At 34.1% G+C, this 20,884-nt stretch overlaps 3 protein-coding genes across 7 annotated transcripts; all 3 read left to right on the forward strand.

Annotated features, from left to right (window-relative positions):
- LOC118039054 (deSI-like protein At4g17486) lies at nucleotides 1-5,224 on the forward strand. Of its 5 annotated transcripts, none has more exons than XM_035045626.2 (6): nucleotides 1-177; nucleotides 282-319; nucleotides 526-776; nucleotides 3,370-3,657; nucleotides 3,996-4,082; nucleotides 4,790-5,224. In XM_035045626.2, exons 3-6 carry the CDS (start codon nucleotides 611-613, stop codon nucleotides 4,939-4,941), a joined length of 693 nt encoding a protein of 230 aa, XP_034901517.1. In that variant the 5' UTR covers nucleotides 1-177; nucleotides 282-319; nucleotides 526-610; the 3' UTR covers nucleotides 4,942-5,224. The 5 variants fall into 5 exon arrangements, with proteins under 5 accessions (XP_034901517.1, XP_034901520.1, XP_034901519.1 ...); XM_035045629.2 differs by having other exon boundaries at nucleotides 547-776; XM_035045624.2 differs by having other exon boundaries at nucleotides 2-177; nucleotides 593-776.
- Nucleotides 5,225-6,356: 1,132 nt separating this feature from the next.
- On the forward strand, nucleotides 6,357-8,149 carry LOC118039159 (RING-H2 finger protein ATL22). Its single transcript, XM_035045770.2, has 2 exons — nucleotides 6,357-7,159; nucleotides 7,793-8,149. The coding sequence occupies exons 1-2, from the start codon at nucleotides 6,502-6,504 to the stop codon at nucleotides 7,939-7,941; spliced, it is 807 nt and encodes a 268-aa protein (XP_034901661.1). The 5' UTR covers nucleotides 6,357-6,501; the 3' UTR covers nucleotides 7,942-8,149.
- Nucleotides 8,150-12,350: 4,201 nt separating this feature from the next.
- On the forward strand, nucleotides 12,351-20,657 carry LOC118039109 (uncharacterized). The gene is made up of 12 exons (XM_035045712.2): nucleotides 12,351-12,693; nucleotides 13,622-13,706; nucleotides 14,083-14,134; nucleotides 14,222-14,242; nucleotides 14,334-14,387; nucleotides 16,149-16,199; nucleotides 16,405-16,467; nucleotides 18,888-18,953; nucleotides 19,093-19,131; nucleotides 19,418-19,540; nucleotides 19,679-19,771; nucleotides 20,040-20,657. Exons 1-12 carry the CDS (start codon nucleotides 12,597-12,599, stop codon nucleotides 20,394-20,396), a joined length of 1,101 nt encoding a protein of 366 aa, XP_034901603.1. The 5' UTR covers nucleotides 12,351-12,596; the 3' UTR covers nucleotides 20,397-20,657.
- The last annotated feature ends 227 nt before the right edge of the window (nucleotides 20,658-20,884 follow it).

Genomic DNA, 20,884 nt, shown 5'->3' on the forward strand with positions numbered 1-20,884 from the left:
AAAATAAAAATTAACTTTATCACTTAGAAGCTCTAATTATTGAAGCCATCTATCTCCCTTTCTCTCCTCCCTTGGAAATACAAGAACAGCGGAAATTGATTCAAATCCTCGCCCACCTGAGAAACCCAATTTCCTAATTATCTATCTATCTATCTATCTATATTTACAAAATCTTTTGTACGCTCTCAGCGCTTACATTCGTAAATAAATATTGCCATTTCTTTTCCGTTAGAATTGAATTCTTTTCTGATTATTTGTATCTAATTTTTTATTCTTGCTAGGGTTTGTCGCTTCAATTCCTTCCACTCTCAGTTTATTGGTAAACTAACTCTCTCTTTGTATCCTCTGTTTGTTTTCCGAGAAAATGCAAGAAAGAATTAAAAACTAAACAGTCAACATATTTTTCTTTTACCCCCACCCCTACTTTCTTCACTTTTCACAGCAACCAAACTGCTTGCTTAGACTTTTCGTAGCTTCAATTTTCCATGCTGCTCTTGTAATATTTCTGTTATTATGTTTTTTAAGGGCTCTGTTGAATTGATGTAGAGGATGGTGAGCTTGTGATATAGAAATTTTGGACTATAAATTGCAGAGTTGTTGATTGCAAACAATGCGGTTGTTTCCTTTGAGCTCGAGCTCGAGTACAAGCTCGGAGAAGGAGCAGAGTAATGGAGGGAGCAGTCGTGTGATGTTGTATCTTAACATATATGATCTTACACCTATAAATAACTACCTCTACTGGTTTGGTCTTGGGATCTTCCATTCCGGTATTGAAGGTAATTTATTGATTTTTAATGGATGATAGAATCTTTTATTTTTCCCTGCTTAATTGTGCATAATTTTGGCATTTCTAGTTGAATTTTGCTTCTTGTGAGAGTATTCTAGGTTTTTCACTTTTGGCATGATAGTTGTGGACTAATGGAAACTACAAGTGATAATCACTGTTCGACCTGCATAGATTTCTCATTTTGCTCTTGGTGTTGGGGTCAAACTTCTATTTTTGGATACTTTTTAAAATAGGCTGAAATTCATGATGAGGGAATCATGAGCCAGAGAAGTGTGTCATTGTTTATAGGATCAACACAAGAAGTTTGGTTTTGCAATGGGGTTGATCACCTAAGAGTAAAGGATTCTTGCAAATAAGAGTCAAAGATATCTCGAGACATGGACAGATGTATCTCTATGATGCATTTATCACAGTCAAAGAATGTTTCGACCAGTATGAAGTGGACATGGAGTAAAAGATGCAATATACAGTAAAATAGCGACTTAAATGTGCTTCTAATTCTGAAAGCAAGCAATGCAATCTTTTTTGTATTTCATTCAAAAGAGATAATGTTTACAAATATGCAAATTATCTAGCTTTATAGATGCTAATAGAATAATTATTGTTTCATTGGGAGGATACATTCACAATCCAAATTTTCTTATAATGTCTGTCATCCTGCACATGTAACATAACTCATCTCAATCTTGCTAAATTAATCTAGAGGGAGCAAAGAGCAGATTTGTGCTAGTTTATTTTCTTCAGAGGTCTGCACATTCAAGAACTTTTAGAATGAAAGTTATAAACTGGAAGGGATAGTGAGCAAGGACGGATGGTCTCTTCTTTGTGGACTTTGTGGTGACACCATGTATTTGTGGGAATAGGCTAACTTTTAGAAATGCTCATTTTTCACTAAAAAGATCATGCTAAGCAGCATTTCCTACTGCAAGGGAATTAGAATGACACTGCTCACAAGACTTCACTAATTTTTTATTGGAAAAATGAAGTATTCCTACAATTACTGTAAGGAGGGAGGGAGGGTGCAGGAAAATGCACTGGAAATATATAAAGGAGGGGAGATGGAGATGATAAGAAGCAGACCTTTATTAAATCCGCTCAATATTTGAAAGAACAACCATAGAAATTCACAAGCACCTTGAATAACTGCCTTGGAAAATCAGTATCATGCCAGACTGTGAAACCACAATGTATTGTGGATTGCACACTAGAAAGAAAATGTTGACTGTGAAAGACTTCTTTTGCTTTGATAATTTGCCTTCAACTTTTAAATATAACGTGGAAAAGAAAGTTTGATTCATCTATATTAGGTTCTGTAAATTTTGGAAAAATGTTATCCAAATGTTCAATCTCTTTAGCAAACAATATTGTATGTTGCAAAGTGTGGATTTCACTACTCTTTATGTTAATATCATTTAGATAATATAATCTCTTAAAGTTTTATATTTTTTTGAACTCTGATGAGATTATTTAAGTTATTTGGGTGTAGCCATGAAGAAAATGGTTGCATTACCTTGCAAGGAAACTGACATAGTGGACATGAGATGGCTTAGTCACATCTGATTGAAGCTTTTCCTTTTGGAGTTAAAAGGAAAACTTAGTACTGGATGTAGGATAGTTTCCTCTAGATGTTCATTTGTATGACCCTGAGATATGAATTTCTTTTGGCAAGATGATGGAAGGTTTTAACACTCCTTTTCCCGGAAAGGCTTATTTAGGATGTGATTATTCAAGGTTACTATAGTTAAAATCACCGGTGCTGTGCTGCGCCCAGTTGCTTACTGTGTGCAGGACCGGGACAGATAGCCTAATTCCTGACATCAGTTAGGTATGGAATCAAGTGATTACCAGGCCAGGCTACAAGAAAACCACTCAAGTTTTGTAGCATTCTATCCCTCAACTTAGAATTCTCATGATTGCAAGATCCCTCAAGTTTGAGTTTGCTTCACCTACAAGCATGGTACTGTCTTTAGAATGCGTTGTTATGGGTTCTTTTAAGGCAGTGCCATCAGATCTCAGCTTATCACATCTTATCATATTTGATGGCACTAGGGTTATTTTATCAGATAATGCTGCAAGACTCCTTTAAACCTTTTTGGTGTCATTTGCTTGCTTCACGTGTGTTCTCTACACTTCCTATCAGCATTTGGATCTGAATCACTGACTGTGGCTATTTGTAGATAGCTATATGCAAGTGGTCTAACAGGAAAGATCACTATCACTTTTGTTATTCAGGAGAAAAATTTCTTAGGAAATCGAGGCACAAACAACTGCCCTCTCAAAACTCCTAAAGCAAAAAAAAAAAAAAAAGCATTTTAATTCTTATCTGGCTAAAAGTAATTTTAACAGCTGTGGTAATTTGATAATCCTTAATAGCACTTCAAATTGATCTCGTTTTAGTTGGCAAGTGAAACGAAACTGAATTGATATTTTCTAAGTATCTTAATGTTTCAAATTCAGTGATTTGTATTTTACTCTAGTATCAGGTTTGTGTGAATAATATATCAACCTCTCCATGTTTTCTACAGCATTTCTTTTTTGAAAATTTATGTGCACTAATTTGTTGCAACTAATCTTTCAATCAGTACATGGCATGGAGTATGGCTTTGGAGCCCATGAGTACCCTACCAGTGGGGTGTTTGAGGTGGAACCAAGAAGTTGTCCAGGCTTTATTTTTCGACGGTCTGTGCTACTGGGCAGCACCAACATGTCTCGTTCAGAATTTCGGTCATTCATAGAACACCTGTCTACAAAATATCATGGAGACACTTACCATTTGATTGCCAAGAATTGCAACCACTTTACTGATGAAGCCTGTAAGCGATTAACTGGAAAGCCTATTCCTGGATGGGTAAATCGGATGGCGCAGTTAGGTTAGTCACATATCATGTTATATGAGAAGCTACTTTCTAGTCCACTGGAGATCTTCTAGGCCTAGCACTCTACATGCTCAAGTAACCCATTATTTTTGTGAAAAATAAATAAATTACGCAACTCTAAATGTGGCTCTTTGTAGGAATATATGTTAGAGCTGGATCCAGCTATGCCTGGCCCAATGTTTGCATCTTAACAATAAATGTTTAATAACCAACGTTGCTTTGTATATTTGCAAATAATATATAAGTGGGTTATATAGCCTAGCTGCTAAAACCGGATTTTGTGGTCCAGTTTTATTTTTTTCCCAATCTGATCAAGGAGTTTATATTTGAAGTTTCAGGTTCTTTCTGTAATTGTTTACTGCCAGAAAGCATACAGATCACAGCAGTTAGACATCATCCAGATCATCCAACGTTTTCTGGTAAGTTTGTTCCATTAATCATGTTTCTGCTCTTTTAATTCTAGATTTTTGCTGTAAGAGAAATTTTCTTACTGGGTGTCCAAAGTTGATGAAGGCTCTGTATAAAATTGCATTCCTGTACAAAGAGATTTACTGTGTATTCTTGATTACTTATTTTTTTTTTAAAGAAATGGGGTCAAAGCCCAAGAAGAAAACTAACTGTCACATGTGACGCAGAGGTAGAGCCACCCAACAACATCCTGGTACAATAAATCAGAAAAAACCTCAGGAGCATTTCTTTGTTGATTTTTTTGATAATGTAGAAAATGGATTGTGATAGCAATGATTCAGCGCCATACTTGAACAATGGAAATCTGTGGCCTAAACTCCCTGCTGGCCGCAGATTGTCCTAGCTGTCTCACTGTTTGGGACTTAAATGGTGATGGTCATGGGCTAGGAAGTTTACTGTGCACGGCTCTCATAATTATTCTACCTGCATAGGTGGCCATTCATGTATAGAACAGTGCATATATAGTTAGGGAACCCATTTCCATTAAAATGATTGAGCTCTAGGTCTTATTGTAATGACCGCTCTGATTGTAAAGTAGGGCAGTTGCTCTTCTACATTGGTGTTGTGTGCATGTAAAGGCCAGGAGACTTCTGCATGTGGTTGTTTGGTATTTTGATGAATATCATGTTTTCTTACCTTGATCCTAACACCGATGTAGATGACGACGATGACGGGTTGGAATCTGTTGCATCATCTACAACATCAAGGAGTGAAGAAGAGGGTTCAAATCATCATCTGCTCGCTTCACCAAATGGTGAAGTTGCATTTTTAAAGGAGAAACCAGTGAGGCTAGCAAGGGAACTCCTGTAGGGTTTGTCCTGCAATTCCTTTTCTTTCTATCTTGGATGTCTCTATTATTTGTACTTTGGTGTACGATCTTCAGTAGATCGGAGAATGTGCCTTGGCTGAATTATTTAAATGCTTCAGTGTATGTTTCCTGGTATATGACAGTCTCGCCCCATAGTGCCTGTGATTTCTCTAGATAAATGATTATTACCTCAGCTTCTTCTCGTACCAAAACAGCTTATGTACTTTCATAGTTATACAACCCTAATCGGGCTGCTCATATATATTATATATCAATTTCAAAGAAGCTCTCTTTCTTGGAGTACTTGATGTGGATCGTTTATACTTTTCTTTTCTTCTTTTTTTGAAGTTGGAATCCAGCGAGTCAAGCATTCCATGCGTGGCGGAAATGGAAACTTTAACATTAATTCAATTCATATCTCCTGAAGTTTTCAAATGTAGTTATCACTTCAGTAAAAAGGAATAAAGCTGATTGCTGAAATGCAAAGAACCTAATAATGATTTTATCGATAGGTACAAAATAGAAAAAGAAAGAGTACATGTAGGAAGGCTACGAGTAATTTACACATCTTGAACAACAAAACTCTCTGAACTTGACTTTTCAAGTCTTCTACCATTAGACCAATGTCCCAGTTAGGAATTCAACCCACTTGCTTTTATACCGTGAAATTGCATGAGTTTTAGCCAAGATGTCCAGAATCTCTTGCAAAGTCGTCAGCTTTACTTCAATCTTAACGAGACACAACACATGCTGTCAAACAAAAGAAAAATGGGTGAAGAACACGATAAATTATTTTCCTTGAAGTTCGTTTTTCGAAGGAATCCACCTTCAAACCGAGGGAGGCCTAAAGATTTCGTAAAAGAGAGGCCATTGGTTGGATTTTAGTCAACCTGGAGGAGCTACTAACTTTGTTCCTATGCCCTAGTTGCGTCCCAAGCAGCCTCTTGAATGCCACTAAACCGAATTTCGAAGGCCTGAGGAAACTTGCAAGAAACCCATTACTTTATGTAAAGCAAATATTCTTGCACCTTGTTCAGCGAAAGCAGCATGACAAAAGAGTTAAAGACTAAAAGTAAATAAACGCCACAATGCAAACATGTTACTTAGGGCAGTCTCACACTCAGTTAAGATCGTCCGTCTTCCAGTCTTTTACGTTCTCTAGAAAAGAGGGGAAAAGTAAAAATTAATTAATTATTTAATTGCCGCCTAAGTAACGTGTTTCCTAATGCTTTTTTCCATAGAAAATAATATTTTGTTTGCGTCTTTGTATGTTCCACTGGGAAAAGCAGTCATATGATTTCCTTGGTAAAATTAGTAAATTACTAGGAAACGAGTTACTTAGAAGGCAATTAAATTATAGCGAGGAGTAAATATTTTCTTGATAAGCTGACAGTTGACTATGTCTATATAAATGGAATTTATTTTGCTTTACATATCAATCAGACAAGGTCGTTGTGCCAGGTCTTTCTATACGACATAGAGAGGGGGGAGAAGCAAGGAGAACCAGCCAAACTATTTAGTATTGCCAGACCTTGTGAGTTGCGTCTTTGTTATTACAAACAATGGATGCTTGTCTGTTCTATATTCTCTTTTTCTCCATGTTTCTAACCATAAAGGCTCTTGAGTCCAACTGCCCAACGGTTAAGTGCAGTCACGACGGTCCTGATATTCGTTTCCCATTCCGGGTAGCAGGCCGGCAGCCCCAGCACTGTGGTCAACCTGGTTTCGACCTTGTCTGCAAAGAAAACACCACCATGATTGATTTTCCATCTTATGGACCCTTGGTTGTGAAATCCATCTCTTATGACTTCAGAAAACTCAGTCTTCTTGACCCCCAAAATTGTGTCCATGAAGTCTTTCTTAATCTCAACCCCTCTGGCACACCTTTCCAGTATTACTATCTTTTGAAGAATTTCACATACCTCAACTGTTCAACCAGGCTTTCGCCTTCTCTCAACGAAGTTTCATGCTTGAGTGACTCCAGGAATCATGTTTACACCGTAGAATCCTCGTTTCACATGCCATTTTCTTGCAGGCAATTGAAGACTATTCCCATTCCATTTTCATACAGTCCTTATCTTGCTGACAATAGTTTTGGCCTTGGATTGACTTGGAGTTTGCCTGGATGTGAAGATTGTGAATCAAGAGGAGGAGGCTCTTGTGTGTTCCAGTCCAAAGAAGGACTGAAAACAGGCTGTCCCAGCATAGCACAGGATAAAGGTAAAGTCAACACCTTTCGTGATCTTTACATGTTCTTCAGATCCTCTCTAACATAGCAATTCTGTAGAATGGCCATTTCAGTTTGTGTATCTGCAGTCACAACACAGTCAATAGAACAGGATTGATCGTTCAATATAACGTTTGCTAGCTTGAAAAACACAACAAAAACATTCCTGTTTGTAGTCAAGTGTAAATTGTGGATCAACAGTATAAACTGCTAGTGTTAATCCTGGTCCACTGCTAGCTACTAGGCATTGCTGAAAGAGGTTACTGATCTGATGCCTGGAACAGGTTGGTCAAATTGGCAATGACTTTGAATTGTAGACAATACTAGGAAAACCCTTCTGGGTATTTGATGAAGTGTCCTGGGCACCAGAGAGAACACCCATTTTCTAAAATGTCACACTCACTTTTCCCATGCTTAGGAATTTTTCACTTATAAGTATTATCTACAGTACCCACACACATTTTTCACAATTACTAAGCACTTATGCCCTTTTCATTCTTGAGAAATTAAAAAATTGAAGTTTGTTGTTTTACATTTAGGTCATCTGCTGCCATTTTTAGATGCAACTGTGTATAGAATTTGATCTGGAGATCAGTTTAACATTCAAATCATAATTACTTGTGCAGGTTTTGCAATTGTAAATTTATTGTCAAGTGGAACTGGGTCTATGATCTTGATCATTCTGGTGTTTATTTTCGTGATGATTAGCATCAAAGTCTACTTTAGGCAGAAACTGAAGGTGGATGAAGAGGCAGAGAATGAGAATCTACTTTAGGCAAGTATACAAGTACAAATGAATGTTTCGTTCCCCGCATCCTCAAGACAACCTTTAAAGATTGAGATTTCAGAAGGATACTATTAGTAACAGAAGTCGAGCGCTGTCGCTATGTATTGTAGAAAAACAGACTTAGCTCTAGATAATTGAACTCCACTATGTTTTGGGTTCATTTTTTTTAATAAAAAAAAAATTTAGATGCTATTAATATTTTTTTTTGTAGTAAAATAAAATTGAAATTGTATGAGAGTTGATACGACATAACTTGGTTGACCTTACAAATTCAAAAATAATTCATACAACCCATAAAAATATAGTTCGATCAAAAAAGATTTTCAAGATGTCATCTTTTTATAATATTAAAATAATAATATATTAGATAGATTTGGATTATCCCGGGTTAACTTGTTAAATTTGCAATCCGAGTTATAAGATTATGATAACCCCATAAAAAAAAATTAAAATAAATTATAAAGCTTAATTCTTAATTAACTCAACAGGATATAATTGAAAAAAAAATCAATTATAAAAGGAACTAAAAGAGTGATCAGAGTTAACCTATAACACTCGCGACTCGGGTCATAAGATCGAGATAATATCATGAAAAACAAATAAAAAAATTATGAATTCCAATATTTAATCAGTAAAAAATAACTTGAGTCAATCCACCAAATCCTTGTCCTGAGTCATCAAATTGATATAACCTGATTTAACATGAGTTAACTTTCAAGTCCATGACTTTGGTTATGAGACTAAGATAACCTTATAAAGAGCAAATCAAAACAAATTATAAAGCTCAATTTCTAATCGCTCATGTTAGACCTAATATTGAACGATAAAATTTATAAAAATTCTAATTAAAAACATGAAAAAAAAAAAAATCCAAGCAAACCCAGGTTAACCCGTTAAATATTATTACCGGGTCACGAGACCAGAATAACCTAATAAAAAAAACTGAAACAAATCACGAAGCCTGATTCTCAATCAAACACAATATTAAATGATAAAATTGAAGAAAAAAGTCCATTAAAAAAAGAAAAATAATCAAGTCAGTTGAGTTAATCCGTCAAATCCACAACCCAGATCATAAGACGAGGACAACCTATTAAAAAAAATCTAATGTTGAAGGACCTGTGACCCGGGACATGAGAACAAAATAACCTTTTAGAAAGAAAACAAAAAAAAAAGACCTAATTTAACAGGGGTTAAAATGATAAAACTTGCGACCTTTATCGTGAGACTAAGATATTCTTATAGAAAAAAAAATAAAACAAATATATTATAAAACTCAATTTCTAACCAATCCAATATGAAATGATGAAATTGAAAAACAAATCAATTAGAAATATAACATAAAAAACAACTTGAGTCAACTGAAGTTAACTCGTTAAGCACTATTCTTGGGTCATAAAGTTGAAATAACATAATAAAAGGTAAACAAAATAAATCATAAAGTCTAATTTTCAATCAACTGAATATTAAATAATGAAATTGAAAAAAAAAATTAATTAAAAAAAAATTGCTTCATCTGGATTAACTCGTCAGACTCGCAATCTGTGTCATGAGAGTATGATAACTCAATAAAAAAATAAATTTGATATTAAAAAAAAATATTGATTAAAAAAAATAATTTAAAAGCAAAGCATTCTTCAAATAGATAGTGCTTTGTGAGAAGTGGGACAATAAAACTCTCTTCTCTTTTAATTTATAGTTAATGACTAAATAGGTGACTCGGACTTTACCGCGTGTCTATGTATTGTTTTTTACTGTAGAAAAGATATCAAAATGTTGCAAACATTATTTAAAAAAAAAAACAATTTAAGATTCTGGTCATTGAGTTAAATGATTTTAATAAACTCAATTAACTTAATAATATAATTAGAAAATAAGATATCGACAACAAATAAAAATAATGATACAATGTAAAAGATGAAAACTTGTAACATTATAAAAATAAATCTTTACAACATTCCTAAAACATCTCAATGATCTTATTTATTATCAAAATAAAAATTAAATTAGAATGAGATGATTGCATAGAAAGAAAATTTTTTTTAAAAAAATTATGAATCTCAATTTTCCCTGTATAAAAATGACAAATGACAAATGACAAATACACACACACACATCCACAAAAAAAAAAAAAAAAAAAATTGATCTAAGTCTGTTTGAGCTATCACATATGTGAATTCTAAAAAATACACATCCAAAAGAACCGGACATGATAATTTTTTATCATTTTGCTTTAGCAAAAATCAAACTAAATTTATAACCTAGTTATCGGACCGGGATAACTCTATAAAAAGTAGACTGAATAAAATAACAAAACTCAATTGTCAAACCAATCTAATATTGAAGAGTTAAATTTAAAAAAATAATAATAATTAAAAGTAATGAAAAAAAAAATTTAAATCAAACTTGGTAAATTCATTATCCAAGATATAATATTGTGATAACTTTACAAAAAAAAAATTTCTTATCAACGAATCTCATAATAATGATAATGAATGACATTAAAAAAGAATAAAATTAACCAAACCAATTTGGCCCAATTGTGAGAAATGATCCTCTATCCTGTTGTATGACGGGCCATACACGACATGTGCAACGTCAGAGTTGCGGGCATCAAATCTCTGAGAGAAGCTTTGCCACTGGTGGAACTGCTTCAGATTTGTGCAAATCGCAGGGTTCAAAATTCAGGTTCCTTTTGATGATTACCATGATCTTGACATGGTAACGATACTAGAGAAGTTGTGGATTACACGGTTTCCAAAATTGATGGAAGGATCATAGACTTTTCTGGGAAGATAGTAGAGTTGACAGCAAAATTAGAGGCAACCAAACACAAGTACAACCAGAATATAGAATTAAGAGAATCAAGCTTTATGGAGAAGCGTTTAGAGAAGCTTCCGCGTCGGAGTGGAAGACTGGAGGCGGCGGTCTTGTTTGATGTCAGCTTGAAGATGCAAAAACATACTGTTTGTGCTCAACACTTTTGTTCGTAATATCCTTATCATACTGTCTTGTGATGCTGGTTTTACCAATCTCTGCCACTGTTCTTGGGACCTTCTTTTTTTGTTTTTTTTTTTTTGGTTGATTTGTGAAGTGAAAGATTAGGCTGAAAAATGTTGCTTCCTCTAAGAAATTAGCATTATTTTTGTTTACCTGTCATCAGCCTGATGTCAACTGAAGCACTGCTGCATCTTTTTTTTCATGATAATACTGCATCATATATCAAAATAACCAAAAAAATATAGAAAAACAAATTATAAAATTTTCAAAAAGACAATTTAATATAAATCTTATTTGGATAAACTAGTTCTTTTTCAAAGATTTTGGGCCACAACTTGGTGGTTCTTGCCCAGTACTTCTAAAATGGATTCCGCATCCACTAGCCTTGGTTTGGTAAATCATATTGCATTTCAAGTTTAATAGCTTGTTTATATTTATGTTTTAAAAATATTTTAAAAAAAATGAAATGTTTTTATTTTATTTTTATTTTAATAAAAATTTTAGTGTTTTTAAAGTGTTTTAATATAGTAATATTAAAAACAAATTTTTTTAAAATATTTTAATAAATATTAAAAAAAAAAAACTATTTAAGAATGCTCGTAGACTCCTCGAGACATAAGTTAACAAACCATGGAAGGAAGAGTGGCAGGTAATCATAATGCTTGCTAATTGCTCTCGAAAAAACAAGTATGCCAAATAAATAACATGAAAATTAATATTACCAATTAGGCAATTATTTGTTTTTTTTTTTTTTTTTCCGATTTCACACCAGGAAGCATTTATAAGGCTGCTGCCCACATGAGTGTCACCAGCTAGCAGATAAATGAGTTGAAAAAAGGGCATCTTTTCACGTACGATTGCAAAATAATTAGTTGAAAAAAACGGTACGCTTTCAGTATTCACACTTGTTTTTTCCTGCCAACCCATATACACGCCAAGGCCCATGGGGCCCATAAACATAGAAAAAAAATGTGATATGTAATTTTGTTCCTTTGTTTATCAAAACTAACTGATTAGTCCCTATATTATAAAAATAATTAAAAAGACCCCTAAATAGGATTTATCATTCTCAATTTAGTATCTACTAATCACATTCTCCCATCTTACCTGTCTCCTTTCTTTCTTCTATTTTTTCAAAAAATAAAAAGAATTAATTGTGATATACTTACACGGAGTAAAGGACTAATTAATACCTCCATTAAACTTCTACTTAATCTATTTTTAGTTTGAAAATATAGTTATAATTATTTTTTAAATTTTTTTTTATTTAAAAATATATTAAAATAATATTAATTTAAAATAAAAAAATTATTTAAAAAAAAATATAAAAATAAACAGGAAAAGAAAAGACTCAAACAAACGAGCGGAGATTATTATTTTATCAGATCGAGTGTCCAAATAAATAAATAAATGCCACTGCCACTGCCAGAGCCATGAGTGTTTTTATTGCCTCCATTTTGTAGCTTTCATCCACTAATCATAGACCTCCACTTCAAATTCTGCTTCTCCTATAATTTCCACTCGTTTCAAAAGTTCCTGGATCAGCTCAAAAATCTAACACACCATTTTCTTCTCCTCTTTTCTCTGCTAGAAAAAAAGAAAAAGAAACGTGTTACTACCATCACTAACACAAAATCCCAATCATGGCTTTTCTCTTCCCTTATTTTGCCTTTCTCTTCGTTGTTTTTATTTTTGTAGTCGACCCAGTTGCAAATTCCTTACCCTTTATAGTCCTTCATGGTAATCATCTCCTTTTCTCTTCCAAAGTTTTTGCCTTTTTTTTTATTTGATTTTTTTACTGATCTGTTCAAATACTTGGCACTTTTCTCTTTCTGGATGTGTGGATTTAGTCAGATAAAAGCTGATTATGGAATTCTTTGGAATCTGGTTTTGTCTATCTGTAGAAAGTATTGTTGTGCTTCTCTGTAGTTCACTATTAAAGTGAATTGTACTGTTTTGTTTATGAGAAGATTTCTTTTTTATGAATGAGAAGATAGTTATAGCGTGATGTTATTACTGGGTTTGGCAATTGGCCTTTAGCAGTGGCATTAAATTTGTGTTTAGATATGATGCCTAAACAACAACACGGTTTCTATTTAATCTGTTTTATGAAGAATTTGAAAAAAAGAAGAAAAAAGATGAACTTTCTGTGGGTATTTAAATAAGCTGCAGATTAGGTGGAGGATAATGGAGAATATAGCCTGAAGATTTAAAAGTTGAATTGTTTCTTGGCAACTTAATTTGCTCTTGCATACTCTTTTATTTTATTTAATAGGGAGAACTTTAAAAATGAACTTATCCTTCGTTTTCATAGCATGAAAAATCATGATATGCATGTGAATATGTTGTGTATTGGAGGTTAACTTCTGTCTAGAATATTGCGCAAAGCTTGTCTAGAATATAAAATACATAATATTTAGACATATATGGATGTTTTGCAGATTTTAGACGAACAAACTGTTTCATGTGTTTTATTTGTTCTTAATGCAGACTCTAAAATTAGATGAATGCTTTTGTTTCATTCAGATTTTTTTCCCCTTAGCATCTTAAATTTTGTCGAACCATGGAACGTAATTGTGGATACTATAGTTCCATTACATTCTATTTGCTTTTATATTTTTGTGCTTTTGCGATTCATTCTTTTATTCTATTCTTCCTTTTATGGCAGGTATTGGAGATCAATGCAAGAATCGAGGAGTAAAACAGTTCACTGAGGAACTGACAAACTTTTCTGGTTCTCCTGGCTATTGCTTGTATGCTTATCTACTTTCCTGTCTTTGTTGCATTTAAATCATCCTAATATGTATTTTCTACTTGTCTAAATCGTTGCTTGCTATTTAAACATTGGATTTTATTGAAGTGTTCTCAGAGAATGTGATCCTGCAAAATTTTTATGTAAAGCGTTTTTACTACGATTAACCAAACAAATTTCTTAAGCTTCAGTGTGCTAAAATATGAGTTTCAATATCTTCCAAGGCAAGCCTTAAGAATTTTAATCTCCCTCTCCCTCTCTTTCATTTTATTCTTATATATATCATGAGCACTAATGTGGACCTCATAAATGAATTGGTCCTGTTAATTTTTTTTCCAAATGTGGTTCCATTACATCAATTGCTTTCCTTTGTGCAGAGAAATCGGGGATGGAACATGGGATTCCTGGTTTATGCCTCTTGAGGAACAGGTAAACTTAGTGAAAATACTACCTAGCCTATCATTTTGATATAGCATTTCTCACTCTCTTACAATTTGATATGTATCGTGTTTGCAGACAGAAATTGTTTGTGACAAGGTGGGAGAGCTCTGTGGGTAATTATGGTTAAATTTTTTGTTTTATCTTTTAATGCTTGTTTGACCATAACAATTTGTTGCTATGCCTACAGGTCAAAAAAATGAAAGAACTGAGCAAGGGCTATAGCATAGTTGGTCTTTCCCAGGTAATTTATAGTTAGTGTATTATTTCCACGTTGCACATATTTGTTTTAATGCATCTCTGTTGATGTTTATTTTGTTTACTTGGTTAAAATGGCAACTTGTTTTATTTCAGCATACCCTTAGATCTATTGATCCTTTTTCTTACATGACCTGATTACTGTTTCATACTGTTGGAAACTGGTAATAAGATTGTGATCATGAACAGTCTTACAAAGCTATAATGGCAAATCATTTGCATTTTAATCCCAAGTCAGAACATGATATTGAGAGTGTAGTGCACACATGTGTATTAAATATATACAAGGTACTAAGGTCTCCCCATCTTTGATATCCAACTATTGATATGAAGGTTACCTAAAGAAAGAGAGAGAAAGAAATCAATATCATCTCTTCATCTAAGTAACTTCACAAGTCAGTACACGTGACCCAAGGCACGGGGTTATGCAACCCTTTCATGGAAAATATTCATTTTGTGTGAATTTCTTAATGCATCCCATTGCCTCTTAAGTAAACTTGTCAGTTGTGCAAAGTCCATGGCAGGATCTAGTAATGACATTCCATGTTTCTCTAGAAAGAGGTTGTGTTTAGCTAATAAGAGAAAGGCTTTCCTTTGGATTGTTGATTAAAATGAAAGAATCAGTGCTGGTCTCTTTGATTGTAAATGCTGGATGCAACATCAATCTTTCATTTCAACATAAGTAAATTTATACGAATGGAACATGTCATACATTTTTCCCTGTCAGACAGTTAATATATTCTCTACTTAAAAAGTATGATACTGGGACTTCTCTCTTTTTTGGTGGGGCAGAGATCTGAGGATCCAAGTGCCAAGAAGCTGACCTCCCTCTTATTCCTTTAGCACATGCAGTTTGAATCACATAAATTCCCTCAATGCCTTCATCTTTCTCATCTCATTCTGCTAGTTATTCTCACTTCCATCATCTGTTTATGATGTGGTACTGATTTTTTTAAGAGCGAAGGATATGAGAAAAAGAAGAGATGAAGAAATTACAGTCAGGCAAGAGAGAGAAGGAGGAGATAGAACTAGAGAGCGAGTTGTATATCCTTGACTGAGCATTCTATTTAAGTGACACACATATTTGTAGGCATTCTATTTAAATAACGCACCTGCCAAAACTAACTAATAACTTCTAGCTAACCAACTCCACAAGATTGTGCCACCTGTCAAGTTTCAACAGCATCAGTTTTAACCATTTGCTTCATGCCATCTGTCACTCCAGAATTTGTTTGACTTTAACCTGCAATAGTTTACCATAAAACTGAATGCTCTGTCCAATAAATTATGTTGAAGCTTTCTGTTGAGACATCACAAGTTTTTCTACTTGTCGAGAATGGTTTGCATTTATAGTTGTTCTTGTAATGTGTGAAATGGTTAGCTAATTTCAGCTACTGGCCAACCTATTTGAGCTTCTTGTGGAACTGTATTGAGGTGATGTTACTATAAGGTCCATAACTTGGGAGGATATGGCAGTTTGTTGTTGCAATAGTTTATTTGTGCCAATCTCATACATTTTTTTTATATAGGAAAAAGGATGTTTGTGGTATTTTCCAGGAAAATGGATGAATAAATACATAATAAAGTCCAGAAGAATGGCTGTCTAATCTGCATGTATTAAATTTAACAATTTAGACTTTGTTGCGGCTATACAAAATTATGGCTTTTATACCTGATTTTGATGGTTAGACATCTTTCATGTAAGGTTCTCATTCCTTTTCTTTTCCTTTCCCCATTGGTTTAACAGGGCAACTTAATTGGTCGAGGTGTGGTAGAGTTTTGTGATGGTGGACCTCCTGTAAGCACAACCTCTATCTGAACTCCTTTAACTCTCCCCTTGGAAATACTATTACTGTCTTCCATAGTTCCTTTTATTACTGCACAGAGAAGTATTGTGTTAGGGTGATCAATACTTCAACAGATCAATTTTCTACATAAAATTCTGAAAGTATTTTGTAGAAATACATTTTTGAATAACCAATAACTTGTCTTTCTCCTAACAGGTTAAGAATTTCATTTCTTTAGGGGGACCACATGCCGGGACTGCCTCTGTTCCTCTTTGTGGGGTAAGCACTTTCATGGTTTAGCTTTATTTGTACTTCATCTAGATTTCTATGCGAATACTTAGAAATGCCTTAGCAGGGCTTAATGGGGAAAAATACTTTTGAGAGTCAGCTTTAAAACCATTGAAAAATTCATAAAAGTCCTTTAAATTATCTATACTATGTTTGAGATGGAAAGTGGAAGCAGGTTCAGCAAATGCCCTTGCTTCAAATTGCATGTTACATCTTCAATTCTTATGATGAAAAACATGTTGTGCATGACCTTGTTTCAAGCTGCAAATACCCACCACCTTAACTATATATAAAATTGACTTGCATGGTGCAAAAACTCTATGTCATTATTAAATATCATTAAACTTTCTAATCAGACAAAGTCAAATTTATGAAAAAATCTTTTGTTAAAAAGCTTGGCTGTCGGCCTTCTATTTGGTAGTTGGTAGGAAGAGTGCATGGTGATGGGACACTGTCCTATGCTATTGAAAATTAAAAGGTCCTTCTGACTTGAATACTTGTAGATATTGATTTTCATAGATAGGAGATCTAAAGTTCATGCTAACAGAAGATTAATCGCAACTTACAAGGTTTTATTTATATATAGTAATTCACAAATGGCATGGTGTTGAAGCACAAATTTATGAAGTTGAGATTCAGAGGTTGAATTTGAGGTATAGAGGTTCATATTTATTGCATAGAGATATAGAATTTAAAGAACAAAGGAGTCCTGGGTGTTTAGTTGTTTTGTTTGGTTGATTTTTGGGGAATTTTGCAAGTGAAATGAAAAATATGGTTTCCTTATAAATGGTACTGAACAGTTTCATCTAAGTGAGTACCAAAATAAACCAACCAAAGAACTTAAGTTTGATCATGGATTTATTTTGTTTTCTGGACTGATTGAAATCCAAAACTTTTAATCAAATCAATTAACACTTGAAGCATGCTGTACTTTCCAAACATGAACCCATGCTTGTGTTGTTCATACTAGTATATAAAACATTAAGGGAATGACTGTTATTAAAGATTGTCTCTTATCTGTCTAACCTGCCTTTGATTTGAGGCTTCTCCACACATAAGCTGACAGGAGGTCTTCTTTCATTTTTAAAGTGGAGGCTTGCCTCCTCTTATCTTATTTGGTCAATGCATGACCTGTGAAGTTTGTCACCCATATTGACCATATAAGAAAAGGGGAGGCCTTGCATCCTCTTTAAAAATTGAGGGAAGGCTTCTTATGATCTTATATGTGAGAGAGTATTCACATCAACCAAAATAAACCAACCAAAGAACTTAAGTTTGGTCATGGATTTATTTTGTTTTCTGGACTGAATGAAATCCAAAACTTTTAATCAAATCAATTAACACTTGAAGCATGCTGTACTTTCCAAGCATGAACACATGCTTGTGTTGTTCATACTAGTAGATAAAACATGAAGGGAATGCCTTTTATTGAAGATTGTCTCTTATGCATCTAACCTGCCATTGATTTGAGGCTTCTCCACGTACAAGTTGACAGGAGATCTTCTTTCATTTTTAAAGTAGAGGCCTGCCTGCTCGTATCTTATTTGGTCAATGCAAGAATTGTGAAGTTTGTTACCCATATTGACCATATAAGAAAAGAGGAGGTCATGCATCCTCTTTAAAAATGGAGGGAAGGCTTCTTATGATCTTTATATGTGATAGAGTATTTACATCAAAATATATAGAGGAGGTTGTGGTCCGCATTATAAATGATGATGGATTCTTAAGTTTTGTCTATATTAGTAGGCCCGAATGAGTTCACCATCTTACTCTTTAAGATAACACCATTAAGTTAATTCTTTTTTGTAATCTCAGACCAAATTACCATACCATCTATAATTTTTTATAGCAAAATTTCGATTGGTTATTACAGTTTTGAAGTTTCAAAATCAAACCAGTCCATAAGGGTAGGCTATAGTTTATAAATCAAAACCATATCAAATAACCAAAATGCATCTTTTCGGTTAAGCATTTGGTTCTAACCAAATGATCCACATCCTTACAAAGATGTTGTGCTGAAGATAGAGTTGTGGGTTGAGGAATAAAATAATAGAGCAAAAGGGGAAAGATACGAGGTTGAAATGCAACAGTAAGAAATCAAGTTTATAGATGGTACTGAAACTCAGCGGTATGGGTGTTTTTGCACAATATACATAGTAAAAAACGCAGTAATATGGACTTGAACCACAAAGGTGTGGAATTGTCATCCAGTAGAGAGAAGAAAATAAGATTGTACGTCCTTACCTTGGACATACATTTAAGAAGGTATCATTATGGTTTACTAATATATATTAGATCTTCTGAACATGGCTCTTGGAAAGCACCTATAATAAAGACTGCTTTACTCCTTTCTTGTTAGTTTCTTTCTCTGGGTTCTTGTTAATATATTTAAAGTGACTATGGTTCTGCAGTCTGGCATTTTTTGCAAACTTGCTGATGCCTTAATTAAGTCCAAGATCTATAGCGACTATGTCCAGGTATGCATCTGTCTCTTTGTTTTCTTTAACTTTTGCAGGACCAATTAAGAGAAATTTTTTTTTCCTGCTTTCAAATATCATTCTCATTCAAATATCCCTGAAAATGCTTGACAAGTTCTATTGACATGTGAAATTGCAGGCTCACCTGGCTCCCAGTGGCTATCTTAAATTTCCTAATGTGAGTACCATGCCCTATTATACAGGTTCTTTTGACTGCAGGATCTCTCTGTAATCAATTTCTTCAAGAAACCTGTATGATTGTGTAATACCACAAAAATCTGTAGCCTGCTTTGGTCAATTCATTATTGGTTTATGGATTTTTTTTTTCTTTTCTTGGAGTGTGTTGTCACCAAATTACTCTTATAAAAGGATGGCCATTATAGATAGGTTTTGTTGTGTGTTTTATACTAACTGGGCAATGATAGCTCAACATCTTAATATGAGAATTATTTCTTAATTGCTAGGATATTCCACACTACATGGAGAAATGTAGGTTTCTTCCAAAGCTTAACAATGAAATTCCCGAGGAAAGGAACACAACTTACAAGGAAAGATTCAGTAGCTTGCAGAATTTGGTGCTTATTATGGTGAGAAGAATTTCCTTTTTTTTCTTATCATAACATCACTTGGTCCTCTTGGCAATTTTATTTTTTATTTTGACAGTTGGTGCAATTCTAATTGTTGCACTTTTTTTCTTTTGCTATATTTTGTTTGAATTTCAACAGTTTGAAAATGACAATGTTTTGATACCTAAGGAGACCTCTTGGTTTGGATATTATCCAGATGGGGCTTTCGAGCCAATTGTCCCAGCACATCAGGTATAATGTCTGTTTTGAAATAAATTTTCAAATCCAAATCTGTTTTCTGGCAGATTTCTGCATGTTAAATTTGTTAACTTGGTATGCATGGCCATACTAATCTTGATGTGTTTGATTGGATTTTTTTTTTTTTTTTTTGGAAATAGCACAAATTGCCTGGATCTATTTTTTTTTTTTTTTCCCTTGTGAATTATAAGTTGCTCTGTTAAGAAAAATATATTCGAGCAGGAGCTTAGCCATCTTAACCTCTATTTTAATCTTCTTGCAGACAGCGCTTTACACTGAGGACTGGATTGGTCTCAAGGCCTTAGACGAGGCTGGAAGAGTTCATTTCGTTAATGTGTCAGGAGGTCATCTTGGAATCTCTGAGAGTGATATGAAAAAGCATGTTGTGCCTTTCTTGGTGGATGAAGCTTCAGTAGAAAAGTACAGCAATGCTAGGGCGCATGGACTTCCACGGACAATCACACAAAACCACCATAGAAAACACGTTGCGGGCAACTTTATTGACGAAACATCAAATGAAAGGATACTCGATGGATCATCATCTTATCAGTGGCCATCTTCAGTTAAAAACTTTTTCAGGGAACTAGTAGGTCTTGCTGAGGAGAATGATTCAGATTGATCTATGAATTGGATGGAATGTGGAAACCTACAGTAATTTGTGCTTGACAGTTGATGGGATTCATCAACACGCTATGTAAAAATTAGTCTCCTCTGCTTTAGCCTTGCTATACCAAAGCAATTCTGATCAAATCCCTTGGATCCCCGCCATTCCGTGAAGCTCCGGGATTTGGTATGTAATGTTATGATGAAAACAGGAATTACGACTTTACACAGCCAACTGTTGGTATAATTGGCATTTTAAGATTCACTATTATATTTACTCCTGCATCTGCTAGTCATAAGGGCATGAAATCCAGGTTGTCCGTGAAACACATTTGTACATGAGTGCAATTATAACATTTGCGAGTTAAAATTGTTCAAACACGTCATTCAAACTCGAAAGACATGTCCAATCAATAATTTACTTCCATGTTTTCCCAATCTGCTCAGTAGCGAATTGAAGCCCGCTGTAATCTTGTGCCATTTCTAATCTAGTCGTGTTGGTTT

This window comes from Populus alba, chromosome 1 (genome assembly GCF_005239225.2).
Source record: "Populus alba chromosome 1, ASM523922v2, whole genome shotgun sequence".
Lineage (NCBI taxonomy): Eukaryota > Viridiplantae > Streptophyta > Magnoliopsida > Malpighiales > Salicaceae > Populus > Populus alba.

Coding starts and splice junctions, on each gene's coding strand:
- LOC118039054 (XM_035045628.2), top strand. CDS start 611: ATGCGGTTGTTTCCTTTGAGCTCGAGCTCGAGTACAAGCTCGGAGAAG. Junction 3,658..3,995: donor AAATCGGATGGCGCAGTTAG/GTTAGTCACATA, acceptor TTATATTTGAAG/TTTCAGGTTCTTTCTGTAAT. Junction 4,083..4,789: donor AGATCATCCAACGTTTTCTG/GTAAGTTTGTTC, acceptor ACACCGATGTAG/ATGACGACGATGACGGGTTG.
- LOC118039159 (XM_035045770.2), top strand. CDS start 6,502: ATGGATGCTTGTCTGTTCTATATTCTCTTTTTCTCCATGTTTCTAACC. Junction 7,160..7,792: donor CAGCATAGCACAGGATAAAG/GTAAAGTCAACA, acceptor TTACTTGTGCAG/GTTTTGCAATTGTAAATTTA.
- LOC118039109 (XM_035045712.2), top strand. CDS start 12,597: ATGGCTTTTCTCTTCCCTTATTTTGCCTTTCTCTTCGTTGTTTTTATT. Junction 14,135..14,221: donor TTATGCCTCTTGAGGAACAG/GTAAACTTAGTG, acceptor TCGTGTTTGCAG/ACAGAAATTGTTTGTGACAA. Junction 19,772..20,039: donor CAATTGTCCCAGCACATCAG/GTATAATGTCTG, acceptor ATCTTCTTGCAG/ACAGCGCTTTACACTGAGGA.